This window comes from Balaenoptera borealis (genome assembly GCF_965194805.1).
Source record: "Balaenoptera borealis genome assembly, chromosome: 11".
Lineage (NCBI taxonomy): Eukaryota > Metazoa > Chordata > Mammalia > Artiodactyla > Balaenopteridae > Balaenoptera > Balaenoptera borealis.
In genome coordinates, this window is record NC_138868.1 from 53969932 (window position 1) to 53992019 (window position 22088).

The window sequence follows — 22088 nt, forward strand, 5'->3', positions numbered from 1 at the left end:
CTTCCAGGAGGTGATGTAGGTAAAAGGCTTGGTTAAACTGTCAAGCTTGTGCCTGCTAGAATTATTACTTCCCCTCAATAGGAACATGGGGGTTTCATAAGGCTATTGAAACAATTTGCCTTTTTTTTTTTTTTTTTTTTTGCTTTTTGCTTCCAAAGGGGATTGCTTCTCCAGGTTCACTTGGAAAAGTGAGCTATCAAAATGGAAGCTGGTGGAAGACTAAGACTGCCAACCTTCACTAAAGCCATCCAGAATACAGATGGAAGATTCTGGACCTTAACCTTCCACCAGGCTATGAGCAATCAAGGGCAGGGGGTGTATCTGATTCCTCTCTGAGACCTCAGTCTCCCTCACAAGGCTGGGCTCAAGTATGGGTTCAGGAAATTCTTACTGAATTACACTGAATTGAATTTCACCTCGCCAAATGGACTAAGTTTTCTTGGGATGAGCAATAGTGGCACCTTGTGACAGGAGGAAGCAAAAGCACTGGGTTTGGGGCACAGGTATTTTTGGAATGCACGTGGATCCAGTTGGCTCCAAGAAGCCTTGTCTACAAAGGCAGATCTCAGGACCTCTCCTTAACAACACTCAGCCAGCAGTTAGTTCTCATTAGTGTAGAAGTTTGAAAGCCACAAAGCCTGCATTTCTCCAAAACATCCTGTAAAACAGACTGATTGGGGGCCACTCCCCAGGTAAATGGAGCCAACTTTGCTGTCTGCAAAGGTCCTTGTCACTTGGGTAGGATGGAAGAGCAGGGATGGGTTTGAAAGGAGAAACTGCACCTCCCCAGTCCCTCTGGAGAGGGTCCTAGTTCCGGCACAGGCCTGAGCCTGGCAATCAAAAGGGACTGCTAAGATTCCTTCCAACCTAGTGCCCGTGATTCTGAACAATCAGGACAATGGTCTCTGGGCCCTCCAGGAAGGTGAGTTGATCAGGTCAAAGGAAGGGACTTTACCTGGATGCAAGATCTCCCAGCAGGCTGGGTGGGTCAGAGGAGGCGGGAGAAGTGGTCAGGAGAGAGTTCAGAGAGGAAGAAAACAGAAAGCACATTCATTTACCACCTCTGTTCCCCTTTGGGGTAGATTAGATCCTGGGACACACTCTACCCACCCCAGTTGTAACTGCTCATTCAGGGACATACAGAGATGTGAGCCCTGCATGGGGAACTGAAACCCAGGCCTGGCTAAACCAAACTCCCTGCGAGGGGAGCCCCAGGGTCATTATCTGTAAAGGAGACATAAAAGTTAAGCCCTGTGCTGCCTGCCCTGGGGAGGCTGGGACTATCCAATGGCAGAAGGAAGCACTTTAGGATTCCCCAAGGGTTCCTCAAGAAGGAGCCTGAGGCAGACTGTGGGTCCTGCAAGAGTCACAGGACACGGGATTTGAGATTTGTGATTCTGAGATGTCCTATAATATATGGTCCGTATTACACACTGTCACCTGCACGAGGCATTATTCTAAAAATAAAGGAGACTTGATGTCTAATGCTATTAGCTTTCCAATCTTTTCATAGAAATTTATGAATTAAAAAAAATCCCTCTGACAAATTAGAAATCCTAATTCTAGGTTTATAGCAACATGTAGGCCCAACATATGGAGAAAGTTGGGAATTCTTTCTGAGCTTCCACCAGACTATGCTCCAGGTCAGGGAATACGTTTGGTCTACTGCCATGACCCCAGCACCCAGCCCGTGACCTGAGATTAAGGGAGGAGATTTCAGGAAATGTGTGGGGAATTGTCTGGGCCTCTGTTTCCCCATCTGTAAAATGGGAGAGTCGGAACATCCCCAATCCAACTCTGGAATTCTGAGCTCCTTGAGCCATTTCCCCAGCAGATCAGCCTGGGCATGAGTCGGGGTGGGTGCTGTGCCCTGAGATGTGATGATGGACACGGCACCCCTTGTAGACCCCACAGCACAGACTCTGAGGAAGCTTCCCCCCACCTCCCATGTGCCCAGACTAGCGATGGGGAAGAGGAGGAGGAGGAAAAAGAGGAAGAAGAGGAGAAGGGGGGAGGAGAGAAAGAGGGGAGGGGCAAGAGAGGGGCCGAAGGCCTCTGAAGTAGAAGAGGGAAAGGGGTGGAGGAGGAGAAAGAGAAGGAACAAGATGCAGCTAAAAGGTCCAGCAAACAGGCAGAATGCGGCAGCCAGTGTGGCCATCAGGGACCTCCCCGCTGCACTTCGGGGTCTGGGTCTGGGCTGGGCTGGAGCACTTACCCGCCCCGAGACACCACCAGCTTCACCTTCACTTTGTAGGAAACAATGATGCCCAGGATCTCCCGGTTGGCTCCTTCCCTCAACCTGTGAGGCGACACAGGGAAGCCGGTTCACAGGGCTTGCTGGTGCGCAAGACCCGGCAGGGTGGGGTGCGGTGTGGGCAGCGGCCATCGGTCCCTTTCCTGGCCACTCAGCCGCCAGGTACAGGCAGAGCCCAGTGTGTGAGAAAGGCGAGGTCTGCTCTCAGGGAGCGGGAACTCAGAGCCCTGGCTTCCGAGTCTGGCTTTGCGGCCCTGGGGACCCCTGCTTCCCTCCAGGGGCCTGAGTCCCAGCAGTGCTGTGCGGAGTGGCTCTTCCTGCTCTCAGGTGGATTCCCTTTCTCTCACTGCTGGGCCGGAGAGGAGAGGGCAGTTGGCAGGGGAGAGGAGGGGAGTGGGTACCAGGGAAGACCCTGCAGGAAGTGATGCTTTAATTAGGTCTTGAAAGCAGGTAGGATTTGAGCCAGGGAAGAAGAGAGCAAACACTCCGAGGGGAGATGGTAGCATACGAAGGGGCGGGTGAGACAGCGTTTGGGCTGGAGTGGCGGGCAGCGGTGCTGCAGAGGTGGGTCAAACCCCCGGAACGGCCAGACCTCAGTGGGCAGGGCAAGACAGGTCCCCACACCCCCAGGGCTCCACTAGAGGAGGGTGGCCTCAGAGAGTCAGTGGTGACCATGGGACAGGAGTGAGCCTATGTTATGGCCCTGGGATCTCTGCCCTCCAGGGACACCCCCACGTGTGGTTTAGCCCCGCTCACCACCCTCATCCCTCCAGACTCCCCAGGCCAGTCCTGATTCATCCTCTCCTGCTAGGACCCTTCCAGAAGCCACTCCCTTCCTTCCTTCCTTCCTTCCTTCCTTCCTTCCTTCCTTCCTTCCAGCCTTGCTCTGCCTCAGGGTCACACTCCATCCAACAGAAGACATGACGTCAGAAGCTCCTGCCTCTTGCACGAAGCCTTTCCAGGTTGCCCTCCCCTAGGCAAGCCAGCAGAGCCCAGCACTGACTATGAGAGGCTGGTCGAGTGGTCCATCTTGCTCTCTGGGGCACCCCTGGAGAGGGGTGGGATTGGGGGACAGCTTCCCTGGCAGTTCAAGCTCATGAGGACAGGCCCTGGACAACGCCTGGGGAGAGGGTAGCCTGAGCCCACGCTGGCACTGGTGGGACCAAGGTGGGTGTGGACTCATCTGGGGGAAGGGCAGGGGAGCCAGGGGAGGGGGCGCATCCCAGAGCCTGGGACTGGGGAGGGTGGGTCCTCACAGGGTGCTGGAGGCCAGGTTCGTGTCCTCATGTTTGAGCTTCCCGTCCAGGGCGAGGCCCCGCTTCTCTCGGTTGTTGGCCAGGAAGGGGGTCAGCGTGTAGACCTTGCAGAATGTCGAGCTGGGTGCCACTGTGTCACTGGGAAGAAGGGGGACCGATGTGGAGATGGCCCCCAGAGCCAACCCCAGCCCAGCCAGGTCACAGAGCCCGGCCCTGCTCCAAGTCCCCCTCCCCCGCTCCAAGTCCCCCTCCCCCACGAAGGGGCCACATGGGCCAGGCCCAGCTCTGGCAGGGAGGCCACTGCCACCCAAAAGGGGCACATCTCTGCTCCACGTGCAAACAGCAGTGACCCTGGGGTGATCCAACAACTTCATTCTTGGTTTGTAAGCAGCTGCAAGGTTTTAAAAATTCAATGTACTGCTTGGCCCTGTGCTGTTTGGCTAGGATAATTTTTTAGTGGAGACAGCATGGACTTTTTCTTTCCCTAACATATTATTATGAAAGAATTTCAAACATACGGGAAAACTGAAAGAATTGTGCAGTGAACACCCATATACCCACCCCCTAGGTTCTACAGTGAAGACCTTATTTGCTTTATCTCATCTCCATCCATCATGTGTAAGGTGTTTGGATTGTTCAGTTTTGGCCTGCTTTTGCTCCATCCGCCATCCCCCTTCTCAACAGTGAGCGAGCTGGGGTGCAGCAACCCTCGGAGTCAGAGGAGCCCCAGCTCTGCCGCTGGCCAGCCCCGTGAGGCTGAGCAAGTCACATCTCTCTGGCCCCATTTCCTTCCCTACGTACTGGGGTCAGCAGCAACCCGAACTCAGAGGGCTTTGTGCAATCTAGGTTTCCAGTACAGTGTAATTATTCTCTTCCCTCCATAACCCCAGTCCTCTTAGATTCACTAGCTCTTATTTTGTCATTCTAGTTTTAGTGGGTCTTTTCCCTGACTGTAGCATGCATTTCCTTATAGCTAAACCAAGTGGATGGTTTCTAAAAGGCTGTTCAGGGTCATTTACACTGAGCGGCAGGGAAATCTGAGGCCAGGCCCTCTGCCAGGTGGAGAAGAGCCATCTGGACCTGTGACCAGACCTAGGGCTTCTCTTTTCCCCACTGGACCCCACACGTCCAAAGCTGGCCTTGTGCTCACTTACTCAGCCTCTTCCATGGCCACGGGGCACTTGTACTGCGCTGTGTTGAAAAGGCAGATGTCTGCATACTGGCGCACTGGGGAGGAAGAGGGAAACAAGGTGGGGTGAGCCAGGGGTCCCAGGCTCCCCGAGTTGGGGATGTTCAGCCCCAGGCAACAGCCAGTCCACCAGAAGCTTCTGCAGGAGATGGACCCATCCTCTACATGGCAGCTCAAACATGCCCACTCCTTCCATAAACAAAAATCTTCCCCTGAAGGACAGCCCTGGCCAGAACCCAGGGAACCTAAGAGAAGAGGGGGCTTCAATAGTAAACTCATCACCCCGCCAATAAGCAGCCTGTGTTACCAGCCTCAAAAGCCTTACCCTTTGGCTTAGCAGGCCTTGGGCTTCTCTGTGGGCCAGTAGTGATTTACAAGGCTGTTAGTGAGGGGAGAGCCTTCAGCTACCCCAACCCCTGGGAGGAGTCCCCTTGCCGCCCCCTGGGCCGGCCCTCTGCCCGAGTACCCGAGATCTTGATCTTCTTCACTGTCTTGTTGGTGTTGTTGGTGACGTGGACGTTGACACTGATGGGTTCTCCATGGTAGTAGATCTGGGAGGTGTAAGAAGGGAGAGGGATTGATGGGAAGACTCCAAAGCTTTAGATGACGGGGAGGGAGAAGAGGCCCCACACACATCTCCTGGGGTTCCCCAGGCCTTGGCCACTCTGACATTGGCCCCAAGTTCATCAGCCACTTCCCACTGATGCCACTGGGCACGTTAAACTTAAGTTCCTTGTGGGACCTTGAAAGATAATTAAGTTAGAAGGTGATACTCCTGTGTTCCACTCCGGGGTTGGTCACCAGAAGTAACGATAACAGTAATAATAATGGTAATGACGGTGAGAGCGGTGTGACCTTGAACAGGTTATCTAAGCCTCAGTTTCCCCCTCTGTACAATGGAGGGACTGGAGTAGGTGATATATCAAGTCCCTGGTGGCTCTGGCTGCCTGGAATTTAGACCCAGGAGGGTCTGGAAGAAGCAGGAGAAAGGTGGGGAAGGGCTGATGCACTCACTGAGGGAACCTGCTCTGAATCCTCATTGAAGGGCCTCAACTTGCATCTTGGCCCAAGCACTTGCCTTCAGCTGCCCCCCAAGAGGGAGAGGAGGTGCTCACACTTCAAAGGGGGACGGGGGTGCAGGGAGATGGCCAGGACCCAGGACCCTTCAGGAGGTACGCTGACTTCTGAAGTCAATCGCACCCTTTGAGCTCATGCCCCACCTCTGCCACGCCTTTAGTCCCCAAGAAGCTTCTCCAAATCCTCCAACAGAGGTCTCAGATTCCCTGAGCCCTGTGATCCTTGGGCTGGAGGCAGAAGCTCCCAGCTGAGGAGGACTGGAGGGCATGAGAGAGCTGGGATCTGAGGCTCCAGCCCTGGGGGAGTGGCCCCCACCCCCTGCCAAGCCCAAGCCTCCTACCTCCTTATCCAGGGAGGCCTCCAGATGCAAGGGCTTATCCGACATGAGGAACTGCCTGGTGGTCTCGGCTGTGGGCTGGGGGCCGGGCCTCTCCGGGGCGTATTGCACCTTCCTGATGACCAGGCGCACAGAATTCCTAGTGGAGATGGGTAGAGCAAAAGATGACCAGAGTCACCTGCCTCCATCCTCTTTCCTTGCGACCCTCACATCCTTGTCTTGCTCAAGAGACTGCCATGGTTTCCATGACCTTGGACTCCAGTCCAAACTGCAGAGTTTGGCATAGGGCCTTGTCACCATCTGGTCCCACTCCAACCTCCTCCATCCTGTCCCCAGCCTCCTCCACTTCCTCACTATCATTCTCGATGGTCTATCTAGTCCTATTTCTGAAGCTCTGCTTATACTGGGTCCCAGCCTATAACACTCTCTTCCAGCTTCTGCCCTCATTTGCTTCCTTCCTCAAGGCCCAGCCAAACACCTGCTCTACCAGGAAACTCCCTAGATCCGCCCACTCTGATCTTCTCCTGGTCTGAACTCCCACCACATCAGAGGCCAAACCATCCCATGGCAGCACTTTATGCGGATCTGTGTGTTGGTAGCCAGCGGGAGGCTAAGAAAGGGACTAGTGTTTCACTTCCTGCATCCCCGATGTCACCTAAGAGTGTGAGCTCTTTAAGGACAGAAGTTTTTGGCTAAATTGTTCACTACTGTATTCTCAGTATTTGTGACAGTGCCTGCTGCCATATAATAAATACCTGCTAAATATCTATTAAATAAAAATATACACAGGGGACAAGGGCCCCATGAAGAAACAGGGCTCAGAGAGGTGATGGAGTTCAGTGAGGAGGTGTGGATTCAGTCAGGGGGAGTAAAGAGGATAAAGACTCAGTGAGAGGATGGAGGCCCAGAGATGGGATGGGGCTCAATGAAGGTGATGGACTCAGGGAGGAAACAAGGACACGAAGATTTGGTGAGGGGATGGGGACTCAGTCAGGCAGTCTCCTGACTGTCAGGTGCGCTAGGTATCCCGGCATCCCTCTTTCTCAGATAAGCCACCTCCATTCCCTGAGCTGGATAGCCAGGGTTAAAGTCCTAGCTCTCCCCATACTAACTATATGACCTTGAGTAAATTAACCTCCGTGCCTCAGTCTCCTCATCTGTAAAATGGTGACAACAGCAGGACCCACTTCTTAGGGTTGCTGTGAGGATCGAATTAGTTCATACATGTCCGTCACTTTGAACTGTGTCTGGTGTCTAATAAGCTCTTGATAAGTGATAGTTGCTATATCATTATTAGTAACTCCGGCGTGGACTTAAAATGTCCTATTGGTGGTTAGGTTGAGAGTGATGGCTCTCAATGCTGCCTCCTCTTCCCTGCTCTGGTTAGGCCACCTACCACAACCTACAACCCCCTTCCTTTCTCCTGATCTCAGGGCTTAAGAAGAAAAGGGGGACAGAGAAGCAAGGGAGAAGGATCCCATCTCCCCACACACATAAGCTGCCAGGCTGGAGCTGGAGATGTGCAATGCATCCTGTGACCACCAGGTGGCAAACTCAGCCCGCTCCCTAAGAGGCTGCAGCGCCCTCAGGAAGCAGGGTGCATCAGAGCTGGGGGCTGAGGCCAGCCTCGCCAGGAGCCAGAGCAGAGCCCGACCCCAGCAGGGGCAGGTGTGAGTGCGGGGCTGGGCAGCTCACCCCAGAAGTCAGGGCCAGCTATTTCTGGCTGCTAGCTTGGGCTCTCTGTCTGCCCAGGGCTGTGTCTCTCCAGGAAAATGCTTCCCCTCTCTGACATATGGCTGACCTCCTCCCTCTGCCCTGGGTGGGTTCACGTTCTCCCCTTCCCTGCCTTGTTTAGAAGCCTCCATTGACACCCCCCTAACCCGCCGCCACAACCTCCTGCTGATGGCCTCCCAGGAGAACTGGGGGATGGGGGTCCAAGCTGGTGGGAAACATCTTGCTCACTGTTTAAAACAATCTGATTTTCGTTTTTCGTTTTTTTTCCAAAACAAAATTAAAGGACACGCCGTCTGGAGAGGAAGAGATTAGAGGCAGGGAGATAAGGGAAGCGGGTACAGTGGTGCAAAGGGAAAAGCGCTGAGGCCTGAGCCAAGGCAACTGAGCCACCTCCCCCAGGAAGCCCTCACAACCTGCCAGCCTTCCCGAGTGCCCTTTGCAGAGCTCCCAAGGCTGGAACGTGAGGCCCCTCCTCGCACACTTCCAGGCATTGTGACTTCTGTCTTCTTCGGACTTCGGCCCATCCTGTCTCCCTCCCTCTGCCAGCAGGCAGCCCACGCCCAGGCAGGCGGAAGCTGCACCCTTCTCACCGCTTGTGGATCTTCTCCTCCAGGTTCTCGGCGCAGAAGGCTTTCACTTCATAGTCCACACCGCAGGCCTGTGGGGAAGGGTCACTGACCGCAGAGCCTTGGAGAGGACCGGCTCCCGTGAGCACAGCCTGCCCACCCTCTCATTTAATGAGGCCGCTGGATGGGAACACCACGTTCCCACGGCCTGACCCCCCTCGTGTGACTCGGAGCCCTGCGCTCAGCCAGCGGCGGGGCTGCCTCCCCCATCCGACCTTCCCGCAGAGCTGCTCCCTGACCGGGCTCCGGTCCAGACTCCTGCCTGTCTGGGGGGCTGTCCTCATCACTCAGTGAGGCAGCCACCCAGAAACAACAACAGGCACCTCAGCAGCCCTGTTTAGAGAGCTCCCCCCGACCTCCGGTGCACAGACCCTGCACTGGGCGTGCCCCTGCAGCGTCTCACTCCACCCTCTCGACCACACGACGAGGCACATCCTACCACCTCCATTTCACAGATGAGGAAACAGGCTCAGAGATCTGAGGCCTGGGCCACTCATGGTGTCACTCCTCTCTGAGCCTCAGTTTCCCCACCTGTGAAACAGTGATGACTGCACCTCCACACAGGGTTGCGAAGCCAGCTGGTTTTCCAGAGAACATTCTGCAGACAACACCGAGGCCAGTGAGAGTGACCCTGGGCACATAACTGAGTGATCCCATATCTGCTGCCCTGTCTGAAAAGACTGCTTATCTGAGGTGGGATCAGCCTGGCCTAGCAGCAAGGAGGCTTCTACAGGGAGGGTTCCAGCGCCCTCCCAGAGAGAAAGCCAGGGAACTGGAGACACAGTGTCCTGGACCCAGAGAGATGCTCCCTTGGGGGTGACCCACCTTCCCTGTGTCTTCAGGCCCCGGCTGCAACGTCACAGAGCATGGGAGGTTCGGAGGGATCTGTTAAGAGGACGGACAGACCTGTCACATTCACCACTGACCCCTCTGTGTCTCCCACCCCAGGCACCCATACACACATTCATCAGACCAGGGGACCCTGAGGACAGGCCATGTCCCTGCCATCAGACTAGGGAATTCAGGGGACAGACCACGTTTCCCCCATCAGACCATGCCAAGCCACGCCCCATGTTAGACCAGAGGCCCCTTCAGTAAAGCCAAGGATTTCAGTGTTTTTCTTTATCTAAGGGTTTAACCCAGCACAGTCCCCACAGAACAAGAGTTGAAAAGGTCTTTCCATGATGTTCCCACTGTGGTAGGCAGAATAATGGCCCCCCAAAGATGTCCACATCCTAATCTCCAAAACCTGTGATAATGTTACCTTAAGTGGCAAAAGGAACTTTACAGTGTGATTCAGTTAAGGATCCTGAGATGGGGAGATTATCCTGGATTATCCAGATGGGCCTTATCACAGAGTCCTTAACAGTGAAAGCAGGAAGCAGAAAAGACAGCGTCAGAGTGATGGGGTTTGAGAAAGAATGGACCAGCCATTGCTGGCTTTGAAGATGGAGCAGAGGTAGGCTAGGGACCAAAGAGTGTGAGTGGTTTCCAGAAGCAGGAAAAGGGAAGGAAACAGTTTCCCTCCTAGAGCCTCCAGAAAGAATGCAGCCCTGCTGACACTTGATTTTAGCCCCGTGAGACCTGATTTTGATTTCTGACCTCCAGAACTGTAAGATAACACATTCGTGTTTTAATTAGCAGGTTTAATTACTACCGGGTTTGCAATGGTTCGTTATAGCAGCCACAAGAAGCTAATACATCTATAACAGAGAGGATGGCTCTGTATCCTCTCCCTTTCTCTGACCCTCACAGAAAGCCAGGGAATTTCACTGAATCACAGAATCAGAGTCTGAGAAACAGTTAATTTGAAAATCCAGAATCTTGGGGTCTTGGAGTGAAAAGATGGCCGAGCAGGGAAATCCACTACTTGCCATCCTCGTTTGTGAGCTGGGTTGAAGCAGTGCTAGTGGGCAGCCGGTCTGAGGGAGGAGACAGCCTTGTGGTGACCCAGGGGCCAGAAAGGGCTCCTTCTTTCTCTGCAGCAGCCCCCTCGACCCCCCTTTCTCCCACCAATGACCCGGACTCAGGAGGGTCTGGGGAGTAGCGCAGAGGTAAGGGTGATGCCCCTGGCAGTGGCCAGAGACACTTACCAGGCAACGTAAGTGCCAATGCCCTGGTCCCAGCGTACACTGGGAAACTGGGTGGCATGGAGCTGCTGCCCCAGCTGCCCCCATATGCCTGCCCAGAGGGCTTGCTAGAGGGATGCTTCTGGAATGGGGCCCCAGGGGCTGGCAGTCCCTGACCTCAAAGGTGAAAGGGTAGGCGTGCTCGCCCAGCTTCTTGATGAGGCGCTCCTGCAGCCGAGTCAGGGGCTTCTTGTCCTCAGGGGCTGGCGGGAAGGACTGCACGTTGGCCACAAACAGGTCCTTGCGAAAGGTCAGGCCCAGGACATCCAGGTCCTCCCGGCCGTAGCGGAAGGCGCAGGTCAGTGTCACATAGACTGTGGGAGCAGGGGGCACTAAGGAGGGGCCTGGGAGGGCAGCAAACACGCCCCCCAGAGCGTGAGCCGCAGCCCTGGGACTGGCCCCACTGGAGGCACGGGTCTGTCCCAGAGCTCCTGCGGGGAGGGCTGCGCTGCCCTTGGGATGGGGTGTCAGGTGCCTGGCCCCTGGGAGGAAGCGGGGCTGACTGCTGGATCGGTTCTGTTCTTCTCCACCCCCCACTGCAGCCCAGGGTATGTGTGGAGAGGGTCTGACAGGGTTGATAGGGGCTGGGAAGGAGCACAGTGGGAAAGAGTAGTGGGAGGAGAAACAAGTGCTGGGTGGTGTCCGGAAGGCTCAGAGTCTTGTCCCACTCACCCTCCGCCTCCTGTCCTCCTGCTGACCTTAGACAATCCCTTGACCTCCCCAGGAATCAATCTTCTCTTCTGTACAATGAGACCCTAACTCCTGCTCTGTTTGCATCCCCAGCCTTGCAACAGTCATGATGGATTGATGTAAAAGGGCTCAGGGCATTAAAAGGTTCTCCCAAAATGGGCACAGGCAGGGCCGCCCCAGGCCAGGGGAGGCCAAGGCACCTGCTCTGACGTTGACTGCAGCTGTCGAGGGAAGTACAGCGGGGAGGGGCAGGGACAGGCTTGTTGCCTCTCTTACTGCTGACGTTCTGCCTGCGAGTCAGGAAGGCCCTCGGCTGGAGGTCATGGAGGAAAAGGAGGCCCCTAACAGGCTGGGGGTAAGGGCCACAGCTCACCTCTCCTCTCCTTGAGATACTCAGGATCCACCAGGACCACACCATCTGGAGGAAGGACAGAGGGTGAGTAGACTTGACCGCTCCAACTTCTGAGCCCCAAACACCAAGTTAAATTTAAACTCAACCATTTGTCTGTCCAAAAGCATCATGAGCGAAATGAGGAGGCCAGCGCCCGGTGGATGGTACCACCACGTCCCCCCTTACGCACCCACCCAGGCTGGCCTGACAGACCCAGCTCATGACTTTGGGCAGGTTATTTAACTTCTGTTTCTTCATCTGTTAGTCAGAATAATAAGATGGGTCCAAAACCCCAATATCAGGTATACTCTGGAATTCAGAAGTTTTGAATTGTAGAAAGGCCATATGGTCCATCTTCCATATATTCTCTAACGTCTTCTGCCAGCTCTGGGGCAGCACCCCTTGTCAAACTCATTAATACCTCTGCAGGGAAACACGAATATTTTCACCAAGAGGCTCACTAAGGTATCAGTGGCCTCTCATCAGTTCAGGTCAGGTTTGCCACTAATTGAATTTTGTGTCAAACTCATGAACAGTTTGGGGCTTGCAGAGCTTTTGGATTTGGGATTAACAGATCCTGTAGTACGTACCTCATAGGGCTCCTGTGAGGATGAAATGAGTCAGTATGTGTAAAGTGTTAGACAGTGCCTGGCACATGTGACACCATGGAGAATGTCCCAAGGCCTGGCCTTGGGAGTACAGAGTCCAGCTGAAGACAAAGGATGTTTTCTCTGCCCAGACCCCAGGAGGCCAAAACGATCGGCTCAGGGATCACCCTGTCACCTGACCTCCCCAATCTAACCCACAGCCCCCCCACCCCACCCCATACTGACCCCCAGAGCTGACCCCTCAGAGGCCACATTAGAAAGTGAGTGCCCGGAGGGCTCCTGGTCCTCTCCCGGTGCTGGGCAGGTCCAAGGAACAGCTGGTCAGGGGGTGCCCACCCCGTGCCCAGAGCCTGACGTGCATCTTCTCTCCTTTTACCGTGGGGTTTCCTCTGGGCCTGGGCACCAGGGGCTGAGTGGAAATTCAATGCAGAGGGCATCCCAGCAAGGGCACTCCCCGAACCAGGGGTATCAGGAAAGGCTCCTTGGGGGAGGCGGAGCGGGAGCCAGGTCTTAAGGGCAAGTAAAGGTCATCATTTAGGTGACCAAGGGGCAGCCCAAGGTGGGCAGTGGGAAGAGCATGGCTCTGAGACTTGGGAGAGCAGATCCCGGAGGCATAGGAGGAAGGAGGGCCGGGCTTGACTTTAAACGTCCTGTCTGTGAGGTCAGGGGGCTCGGACTTGCCCCTGAGTTTGCAGGGTAACCAGGGGTATAGTTAAACATCGGGAAGACATAATCAGCTCAACGTTGTGAGGGAACAAGATTTTTTCACTGTGGGTCATTTGAGCAACTCTGGACGATGCCCCAGCACTCTCTGGGATCTGCAGGGCCCAGCACAGGGCTTGGCATGAAGCAGGTGCTCTAGGAACACTTGTCAAACAGTTCTCAGGGTGCCTGTGTGTGTTACGGGAGCCAGATCCCTCCTGCCCCTCTCCCCAGTCCCCGTGACCCCGCTGCTATCCTTAAAGGCCAAGGGGTGTGAACAGCCCTGGCCTCAGACAGCCCGTAGGAAACTTTGCCTTGGAGCAGGCCACAGGCGAACACAGGGATGCTTGCTCCCTGCCTCCAAGTTCAGGGAGGAGATGGAAATGGCAGAGGGGGCAGTGAGCTTCAGAGGACACCAGACAGGGCTGGGGAGAAGAAGTGGGGTGGGATCGTGGTGCTCCAGGCCAGGAAGGGAGGGGCCTGGAGTAGAGCTGGACTCTGCAGCCCACAGCCTGCTCAGGGACCCCAGGGACTCCCCAGGTGTCCTTCCCTAACGTCGCAAAGGCCTTCCTCTCAGCGAGCTGAAACCTGCCACTCTGCTCTCTCTGCTCCCACCTGGGCTCTGGAACCACAAGTCACTCCTGCCCTCTTGGCCCCAGCAAAGCCCGCAAGGATGTTATGACAGGCCACGTTCTCTGTGAATTTTTCCCCAAGCAACACATCCTACTTTCTTCACCTGGACTTGGCCTCATGCAGTTTCCAGGGCCCATCCTCCCAACCTGTCACCTTCTTTGGCCTCACTCGGGTTTGTTCAAGTCCCTCTTTAATCATTTAACCTCTCTGGGCCTCACTGTGCACATTTGTAAAATAGGGGTCATCCTGGGCCTCCCTCCCTCAAACAGCTGTGGGAAGAGGCAATGAGATTGAGGTTCCTTAAGGAGAGTTTTGGTTCTTAGAATCCTAACTGGGGGTGATTCTGCCCCACGAGGGGATATTGGCAAGGTCTAACAACATTTTTGATTGTCATACTGGGATGGGGGAACTGCTGGTGTCTAAAGGGTAGAGGCCAGGAAGGCTGATAAGCATCCTTCAGCAGAGAGGATGGCCCCCGCCAGCAAAGAATTATCCAATCCAAAATGTCAAGAGTGCGGAGGTTGAGAAACCCTGAACAAGAAAAAGTCCTTGGAAGGTGCCTTCAGCCACAGCCCAACCTCCGGTAAGAACCCCATGTCAGCGAGGACAGCCTCCATTTCACAAGCCCCCCTAGGTTTTCCTTCCACCTCCCACCCTTTGCCATTAGGAGGGAGCAGAACAAAGGTTCTGCGAAGCCAGACTGCCTGGGTTTGAATCCAGGCTCCTCGATCTACTAGCTCTGTGACCTGGAGGAAGTCACGTAACCTCCCGGTGCCCTGTTCTCCTCGGTAAAGCAGGGATGGTAATAACAGTAGTTACCCTCAGTGTTGGGTGCATAAGGCGGCTCACGATAAGTGGTGGCTGTTGTCATCCTCCTCCTCCTCCTCCTCATCAGGACACCTGCCCTGCTTCTTACCTCCATCCTTCCCACAATTTCCTCTCACAGGCCCCTCAGTAGAAGAGGAAAGTAGCTGCTTGGTACGCGTCTGCTGACTGAACACACGTCCTCTTCTTGGCACCAGGCCCCTCTGGAGACCTGAAGGCTATTCCTGGGCAGCTTCAACACGGTCTTCTCTGGAAGGAGCCAGGCCAGCCCTGCCTCCCCCCTCCCCTCCCTCTCTGGCCTCCAGGGACTCACCCACGGGGTCCACGAGGTCGATGTGGTCCACAAAGTCCCGCTTTCCCAGATAGACGGTGAGCTGGGGAGGAGAGGCACAGAGGGTGTTAGCAGCTGTGGGCCCCCACCCTGGAGGAAACCCTGGGAGCTGCCCCTGAAACCCCTGGACCCAACCCTAGCCCTCATCAAAATCCTAACTGGACTTGGACCTGAGCCCCAGTCTTAATACTAACAAGCCCTTGTATAATTTTTAAAGCACCCGTTCAATCCCAAAACCCTGTGAAGAAGTTGTTATTGTTCCCATTTTGCAGATGAGGACACTGAGGCCTGCAGGGATCTTCATGCCAAGCACCACTGAGGGTGGAGTGGCAGCAGCAAAGGAGTCTGCTGAGAGGGGGTGCTGGGCGCATCTCTGAGAGGACGGGGGGACCCAGAGCAGGGCCAGCGGCGCCGAGAGGGCGCTCTGAACACCGAGCTCAGTGCCCTCCACTGCTCCCGGCCTCTGTGCAGCCTGCAGAGATCCACTCGAAGGAGGACTTGTTTTCCGAGGCACTGAGTGCCCCACTCGGTAACCAGTCTTCAGGGAAGAACCCCAGAGCTAGAATCCAGAGTGTCATCCTGGCTGCTTCCTACTCCTCCACAATCCCTAAATCCTGACGAGTCCCCCTCCATCAGATTTCTCCATCCTCACAGCCACCCTTGGCTGGACTACACACCAGCCCCTCGATGGTCTGCTGCCTGGAGCCTCCCATTCTTCGGACCTTTCTCCCCTCCTTAGCCACACTGGTCATCTTAAAATGCAAATCTAACCATGGTAGTCTGGTCTGAAACCCTCTAATGGTTCCTCAGTGCCCAGAGGTAAAATGACAAATGAGTTTCATTCCAAATGCCAACTCTGATTGATTGGTAGGGGCTGCCTGGGGCCCTGGGTTGAGAAGAATCCAAGATGGAATATGGGCTCAGCAGGAAAGGGTGAACAGTGATTGGTGATGTCTGCTGTGGGCTCAGAAGGGAGACGTGGGTGCACGTCTGCCAGCCCAGGCCAGGAGTCCAAGCTCCTAAGCCCGGCCACCTCCCCCTCTCAGCTCCCGCTCCCTCTGCCTCCCTCTTGGCACCCAGACTCCCTACAACTTATGTTCATGCCTTGCATGCCCTTTTCCACCCTGCCTTGCCTGGGAATGCATCTTTCCTCACGGAAGCCATCCCTGACCACCCAGGCTGGGTCTGCAGCTATACTTGCCACTTTATATTGAAATTACCAGTTTTTGTGTCTACCTCCCGCATCTGGCTGTGAGGGGCATAGGCGGTGCCTTATTTGTCTCAGTACACCCTACCCCGATTCCCACTGGCTCAGCCTATACCTGACATAGAGTGATGTCAGTAATTTGTGCTGAACTGAGAGGAAAGCAGGATGGAGCCTGGGGCCGTATTAAGAAAGAGAACAGGGCAGGCACTGGGAGCTGCCCCGGATAACAGGGTTCAGTAGAGAGGCTCCAGGGGCCGCTCATGCCGGAGGACTCAGCTCCCCTGAGGCCCTTGGCACTTGCTCTAATTATTGCACTCACAGTGCAGCCTCTCCGTCATAGGCCGTGCCTCCCCACACCCGGGCAGGGGCTCCCTAAAGTCCAGGAGAGTTGTATTGCCCCCCTGAGACAGAAAGTTTGCTGACAGGGCCCCTCTCCTTGTAGTCGAGAGCTCCGAAGGACAAGGCTGTGTCTCTCCCTCAGACAGGGTGTGCAGGTCCTTCGCGGCAGTAAAGATGCCCGAAGAGAGGATGAGAGTTTGAGGACAGAGAGGAGCCGGGGTGCGGCTGCTACAGACTCACCTTTCCATTGGGGCTCGCCTTCTTGAACACCCTGGGGAGAGAAAGAGCGGGAAGTCCAGGTTAGCATATCCCGCCCAGGGGTAGGCTCCTGCAGGCCATCCCTCGGCAGGACCAGAACAAGGGGCCTGGAGTGATTTGCAGGCACCATCCAAGCGCTGGGAGCCGGAACAGTGCCTGGTATGATCAGATCTCACTGTCTTCCACTGCCACCCCCACCTGAGACGCCATGCTTGCCTTTATAGCTCCCCTGGGCTCCCTTGACAGCCCCCTCAGTCTGTTCCTCACCCAGCAGGCGGAGGGAGTCTTCCAAGATAGGTCAGACCTTGCCACTCATTTGCTCAAAGTCCTCCCAGCTCACGCAGAGGCACGGCCTTGTGTGTGTGGTTTGCCCTCCCCCTTTACCTCCCAGCTTCACCTCCCCCTACTCTCCCCCATCCTCCAGCCGCAAGCCTGCTTGCCTTTCCTCCAACACACCAGGGTGGTCCCTGCCTCAACAGTCCCTTCCCTGGGACGTTCTCCCCGCACAGATCCGCTTGCCCGCTTTATACGATGAAGCTTCACCCTGTGCCTACCCAGCGTTCCCAGTCTTCTCACTGTACTCTCCCTTTTTCCACAGCACTCACCACTTCCTAACCCACTACATAACTGACTCTCGGATTACATTTATGCCTGTCTACTCTGCTAACGTCATCTCCACGAGGGCAGGGATCTTTGTCTCTCTCGTCCACTGATGCGTCCCAAGCACCTAGGACGGCACATCTAGCAGGTGTTTAACAAATCTGTGTTAATGAATGGTAGGCAGCCAGCACTTAGTAAATATTAGTTGAGAGGGTGAATGAATGAATAAGTGAAGGAATCAACTGAGGAACTGAGGCCAGGAAGGGAGGGGATGTGTCCATGGCCACACAGCAGAGCACGGATGCGGGGTCAGGCAGAGGCATGGTCCCTGACTCCCGTAAAATGCTCCCTCTGCCTTCCAGAGCACACCCTGGTCCCCAGCAGCTCCTCCTGCTGTCTCCCTGCAGCTGGTCTGGGAGCCTGAGGCCCCTCACCTATCCCCCATCATCCAGCCCCAGAACTGCTCAGAGCAATGTTGGGAGGGACAGAAGAAAGGTAGAGACGGAGACCCAGAGGCAGAGAAGGTATTGGAGGAGGGAGGGTAGGGAGGGAGGGAGAGGAGAGGGATGCTGGCCCTGGAGATGTGACAATAAAGGATGGAATGAGAGATGATAAAACAAACAAACAAGAGAGGGAGAGAGAGACAGTCACAAACAGAGAGAGATGGAGCAGACACAGAGCAACAGAGCAGACCTGCATGCGCGGAGAGCGATACAGGCAGCCCAAATCCTGGAGGGGCAGGAGGTCCAGCAGGCATCCAGGGCAAAGTGGGGTGAGGCCCACAGTGTCCCAGCAACAGCAGGTCCTCCCAGGAGGGGAGTGGGGCGGTGGCTCTGTGCTGCCTCCGTAGCACACCCCATCACTCCCCCCCCTTACTTTTGGGGCCCAAGGGACCACTGATGGGTCTGAGCTTGGCTGGCAAATAATAGCCTAGCACATCCCTCTCCCACCTCCCCTAGGAGTTCTGGGTTTTTCTCCTCCTCATAAATATTTATCAGTGTTTAGAGTGTGAAGATGCCACAGTCAGCTGGGGTATAATAATTGCTAAAGTGAGAAAAAAATGCAGATCACACAATTTGAACTAGCAGCTCCCAAGCTAAGTCTGGACCTGCAGAGGAGACCAGAGAAGTGACAGGCCACAGAGATCCCAGCTGCTTCCAGAAACCTCAGTCCACCCCTCAGGAGCCCCGGGTCTGATGGAAAGGAGAGGCCACAAATGCCTGAGGCCATCCCAGTGACCCCTGAGAGGGACTAGTGGCACCCTGGCCACAGGAAGCTGGTGCGGGGGGCCAGCTGGGAGTAGTGATTGTCAGAGAGAGAGGGAGGGAGGGAAGGAAGTAAGAAGCAGCTAACATTTTTAAAAAGTAGGAACTAGCATTTGTTGAGTGCCCAAATAATTATTTCTCATAACAGCACCGTGAAATGAGCATTATAACCCTCATTTTACAGATAATGAACTCGAGGTTCAAAGAGATGTAGTAATGTTCCCAGAAACATACAGCAAGCAAGGGGCTAATAAGTCAGAATTCAGACCCAGTTCTGTCCGTCTGCCTCCAGAGGCTGGTTATTTTCTGTCCAACCCTGCTGCTTTCCTAAAGCAGGTGTTTTTATCAACGTCAGGAATAACAGAAAAGAGGGGAAATGAGGACAGGAGTTGGGGGAAGAAATGAAAGGGTGAGAAAGGAGCGAGAAGGAGAGTAAGCGTGACGAGGGGCAGGAAGCACGGCCAGCCCAGCAGTGGGAGATAGCCCGCTGCTAACTCAACCAGCTGCCGGGCCACCTCCTCAGGAAGCTGGACGCTGATGGCTTCCTCAGACAACAACAACAGCTGCCGGCGCCCTCCAGGCTTGTACGCCTTCAGCATGTCTCAGTATTTTTCCCAGAACACTGTTGTTGATCCTTCCACAATCCCATTTCAGAGATGAGAAAACTGAGGCTCAAAGAGGTGAATTATGGCTGCCTGTCTCCAGAGTCCATGTCCTTTCCACTCTGTCCCACAGCCAAACGGTCCTTGAAACAACTCCACTGGCTTCCTGACCACAATGCTGTCAGAAAAAAGGCCCCTGTAGGGGTGCTTCCAGTTCACCGGGACCCCCACTTGTGCAGGACCTCAGAGATGGCTTCTGCCTGTCCACTTTGAAGAGCAAGCACAAACACACAAAACTGAGGTAAAAGCCAAACTTCCAGACTGTGGGATGGCTGGGTTTAGTTCATCCCCAAGTCCTGTTTGTACCCCATAAGCCTGATCCTCAGAGCCAAAGCTGGGTCCCATGCAAGAAATACCGCTGGTGTTCTAGCTGATTAAGACTCTCTGGAGATGAGGAATAGAAACCCACCTAGCAGAGCTCAAGAAAAAGAGAGGGTATGATAAGGAGGCAAAAATCTCACGGGAAGGATATGCAGGCAGGACGCACGGGGGCTGGAGCCAGGAACGGGGAAGCCATCAGCCTCTCAGGCGGCTGCTCTCTCTCTCCACCTCTCTCCCTGGGGCTGCATGTTCTCCCGGCTGCACTGCTCTCTGTGCGGCTGCTACATTGTCTCTGTGGACCAACTCTCTGCTTACTCAGGGCTTTTCTGCCCCTCCATCATTTTGGCTTGCATGTGGCTCTCACTCCGACCCTATTTCTACTCTGCCTCTGCTCAGCTTCCCACGGTTAACTGGCTGAATGGCCCAATTCCAAATCCCCAGGAGAGGAATTTCATTGGTCAGTTTTGGTCAGGTGTCCGATGCCTGGGCCAATCAGCTAGGCTTAGGGTGTGTCATGTGGTCCATCAGGCATGGGCAGAGGAGGGTCTGTAGAGCAGTGTTTTTCAACCCAGGGGTCACAACCCATTAGTTGACAATGAAATCAACTTACAGAGTTGCCACCAGCACTTTGTTGTTGTTGTTTTTTAATGGAATAGAATGAAAGATACAAGCATCAGGTGCAGATGGCAAAGGTATAGAAGATACTACTATATTTACCAATATTCTGTTGCCCTCTAAGTCTGGGCATATGGGTGGATCAAATTTCTCCAGTCCTATGAAGTTAGTCATGCTCATGCAGCTTGCTCTGGCCAAGGAAACATGAGTAGAAGTGCCATATGTCACTTCCGGGCAGAAGCATTTAAGGGCTGGTGCATGATTCCCCATGCTGTTTATATTAGTCTTCTATGGAGGTTATAACAAAGGGTCACAAACTTAGTGGCTTAAAACAACATAAATGTATTATCTGGCAGTTCTGTAGTTCAGAAGTTCAAAATGTACCTCACTAGGTTAAAATCAAGATGTTAGCAGGGCTGCGTTCCTTTCCAGAGGCTCTAGGGGTAAATCTGTTTCCTTGCCCTTTCCACCCACATTCCATGTCTCAAGGCCTCTTCCTCCATCTTCAAAGCCAGCAACAGCAGGTTGGGTTCTTATCACATTGCATCGCTCTGACCTCCTCTTCTGCCTCCCTCTTCCACTTTTAAAGACCTTTATGAATACATGTAGCTCCCTATTTTAAGATCAACTGATTTTAGGAAACTTAATTCCATCTGCAACTATAATTCCCCTTTGCCATGTGATATAACATATTCAAAGGTTCCAAGGATTAAGATGTAGACATTGTTGGGGGGGGGGCATTCTTCTGCCTACCACACCCTCTTTCCTCTATCACTGAAATCAGCAATGATCTGGATGGGAAAGCCTTCAGAGACCGAAATCCCAGGGCTCTCCTGCTAGATGATAGACATGTAGCATGAGAGAGAAAGAAAGCTCTTGAGCCACTGAGATTTGGGGGTTGTTTGTAACTGCAGCAGACCAGCTTCTCCTGGCTAACAGGAAAAGTAAATATTATTTAGTAAAATTTCATTTCAGATGAACTGAGTTACAATGTAAAATGAATATCATGTTGCAAATTTTTAACTGTTTCAAGTCCACTGTTCTAGAGAACATGCCTAAAACAAACATGCTGTATCAGTGTCTGTGCAGCCTGTTGGATCCTATTTTCTGATTCTGCTGCTTTTCTGTGTGCCACCAGTCCTCCCAATGTCCCTTTGTGCCTATAGGGAGAGGCCTATATCATGAGAGACCCAGAACAAAGTACCTTCCTAGATAGATTATCCAACAACCAAGAGTTTATAATTTTGTATAGTACAGCCAAACAATGGAATAATACTACATAGCATTGAAATTATGTTTGCATCTTTCATAACACAGGGAAATGCCTATGATAGAATATTAAGCAGAATAAATCAGGAATCAAAACAGTATGTTTGGCATAAGCTCAACTTTATACTCAATAAATACCCAAAAGAAAGAAGGAGAAGACAAGGTTGTTAATATGGCAATACTCCTCAAACTGATCTATGAATTCAATGCAATCCCTATCAAAAACCCCAGCTGGATTTTTTGCATTAATTGACAGGCTGATCATAAAATTCATATGGAAGTGTAATAGCCAAAACAATCTTGAAAAAAAAAAAAAAAGAACAAAGTTGGAGGACTCAGACTTCCCAAATTCAAAACTTACTACAAAGCTACAGTAATCAAGAATGTGTGATCCTGGCATAAAGACAGACATAGAGATCAATGGAACAAAATTGAGAGTCCAGAAATAAACCCATATATTTACGGTCAATTGATTTTTAACAAGGGAACCAAGACAAGTCTTTGGAAATAGTCTTTTCAGCAAATGAATCTTGGACAACTGGATATCCATATGCAAAAGAATGAAGTCAGACCCCCTCCACCTCACACCATATACAAAAATTAACTCAAAATGTACCAAAGATCTAAATGTAAGAGCTACAACTATAAAACTCTTAGAAGAAAACATAAGTGTGAATCTACATGACCTTGGATAAGGCAATGGTTTCTTAGATATGACACCAAAAGCACAGGCAACTAAAGGAAAAAGTAGATAAATTGTACTTTATCAA

The 22088-nt window shown here is 53.4% G+C and overlaps 1 protein-coding gene across 10 annotated transcripts in view; it reads right to left on the bottom strand.

Moving 5' to 3' along the window:
• Positions 1-22088, bottom strand: part of ARRB1 (arrestin beta 1) — an 82707-nt gene that overhangs the window by 13757 nt on the left and 46862 nt on the right. For 3 of the 10 annotated variants that reach the window (XM_082343194.1, XM_082343197.1, XM_082343196.1), the window contains exons 2-13: positions 16569-16599; positions 14765-14825; positions 11666-11710; positions 10720-10916; positions 9299-9358; positions 8438-8505; positions 6117-6252; positions 5166-5250; positions 4665-4737; positions 3511-3648; positions 2216-2299; positions 956-979 (exon numbers count right to left, since the gene is read on the bottom strand). In XM_082343194.1, coding sequence (XP_082199320.1) covers positions 956-979; positions 2216-2299; positions 3511-3648; positions 4665-4737; positions 5166-5250; positions 6117-6252; positions 8438-8505; positions 9299-9358; positions 10720-10916; positions 11666-11710; positions 14765-14825; positions 16569-16599 — 1002 coding nt within the window. Of the gene's footprint in view, positions 1-955; positions 980-2215; positions 2300-3510; positions 3649-4664; positions 4738-5165; positions 5251-6116; positions 6253-8437; positions 8506-9298; positions 9359-10719; positions 10917-11665; positions 11711-14764; positions 14826-16568; positions 16600-19522; positions 19542-19574; positions 20104-22088 lie in introns of those variants that run through there. The other 7 variants (XM_082343193.1, XM_082343201.1, XM_082343195.1 and 4 more) reach the window with 7 other exon arrangements.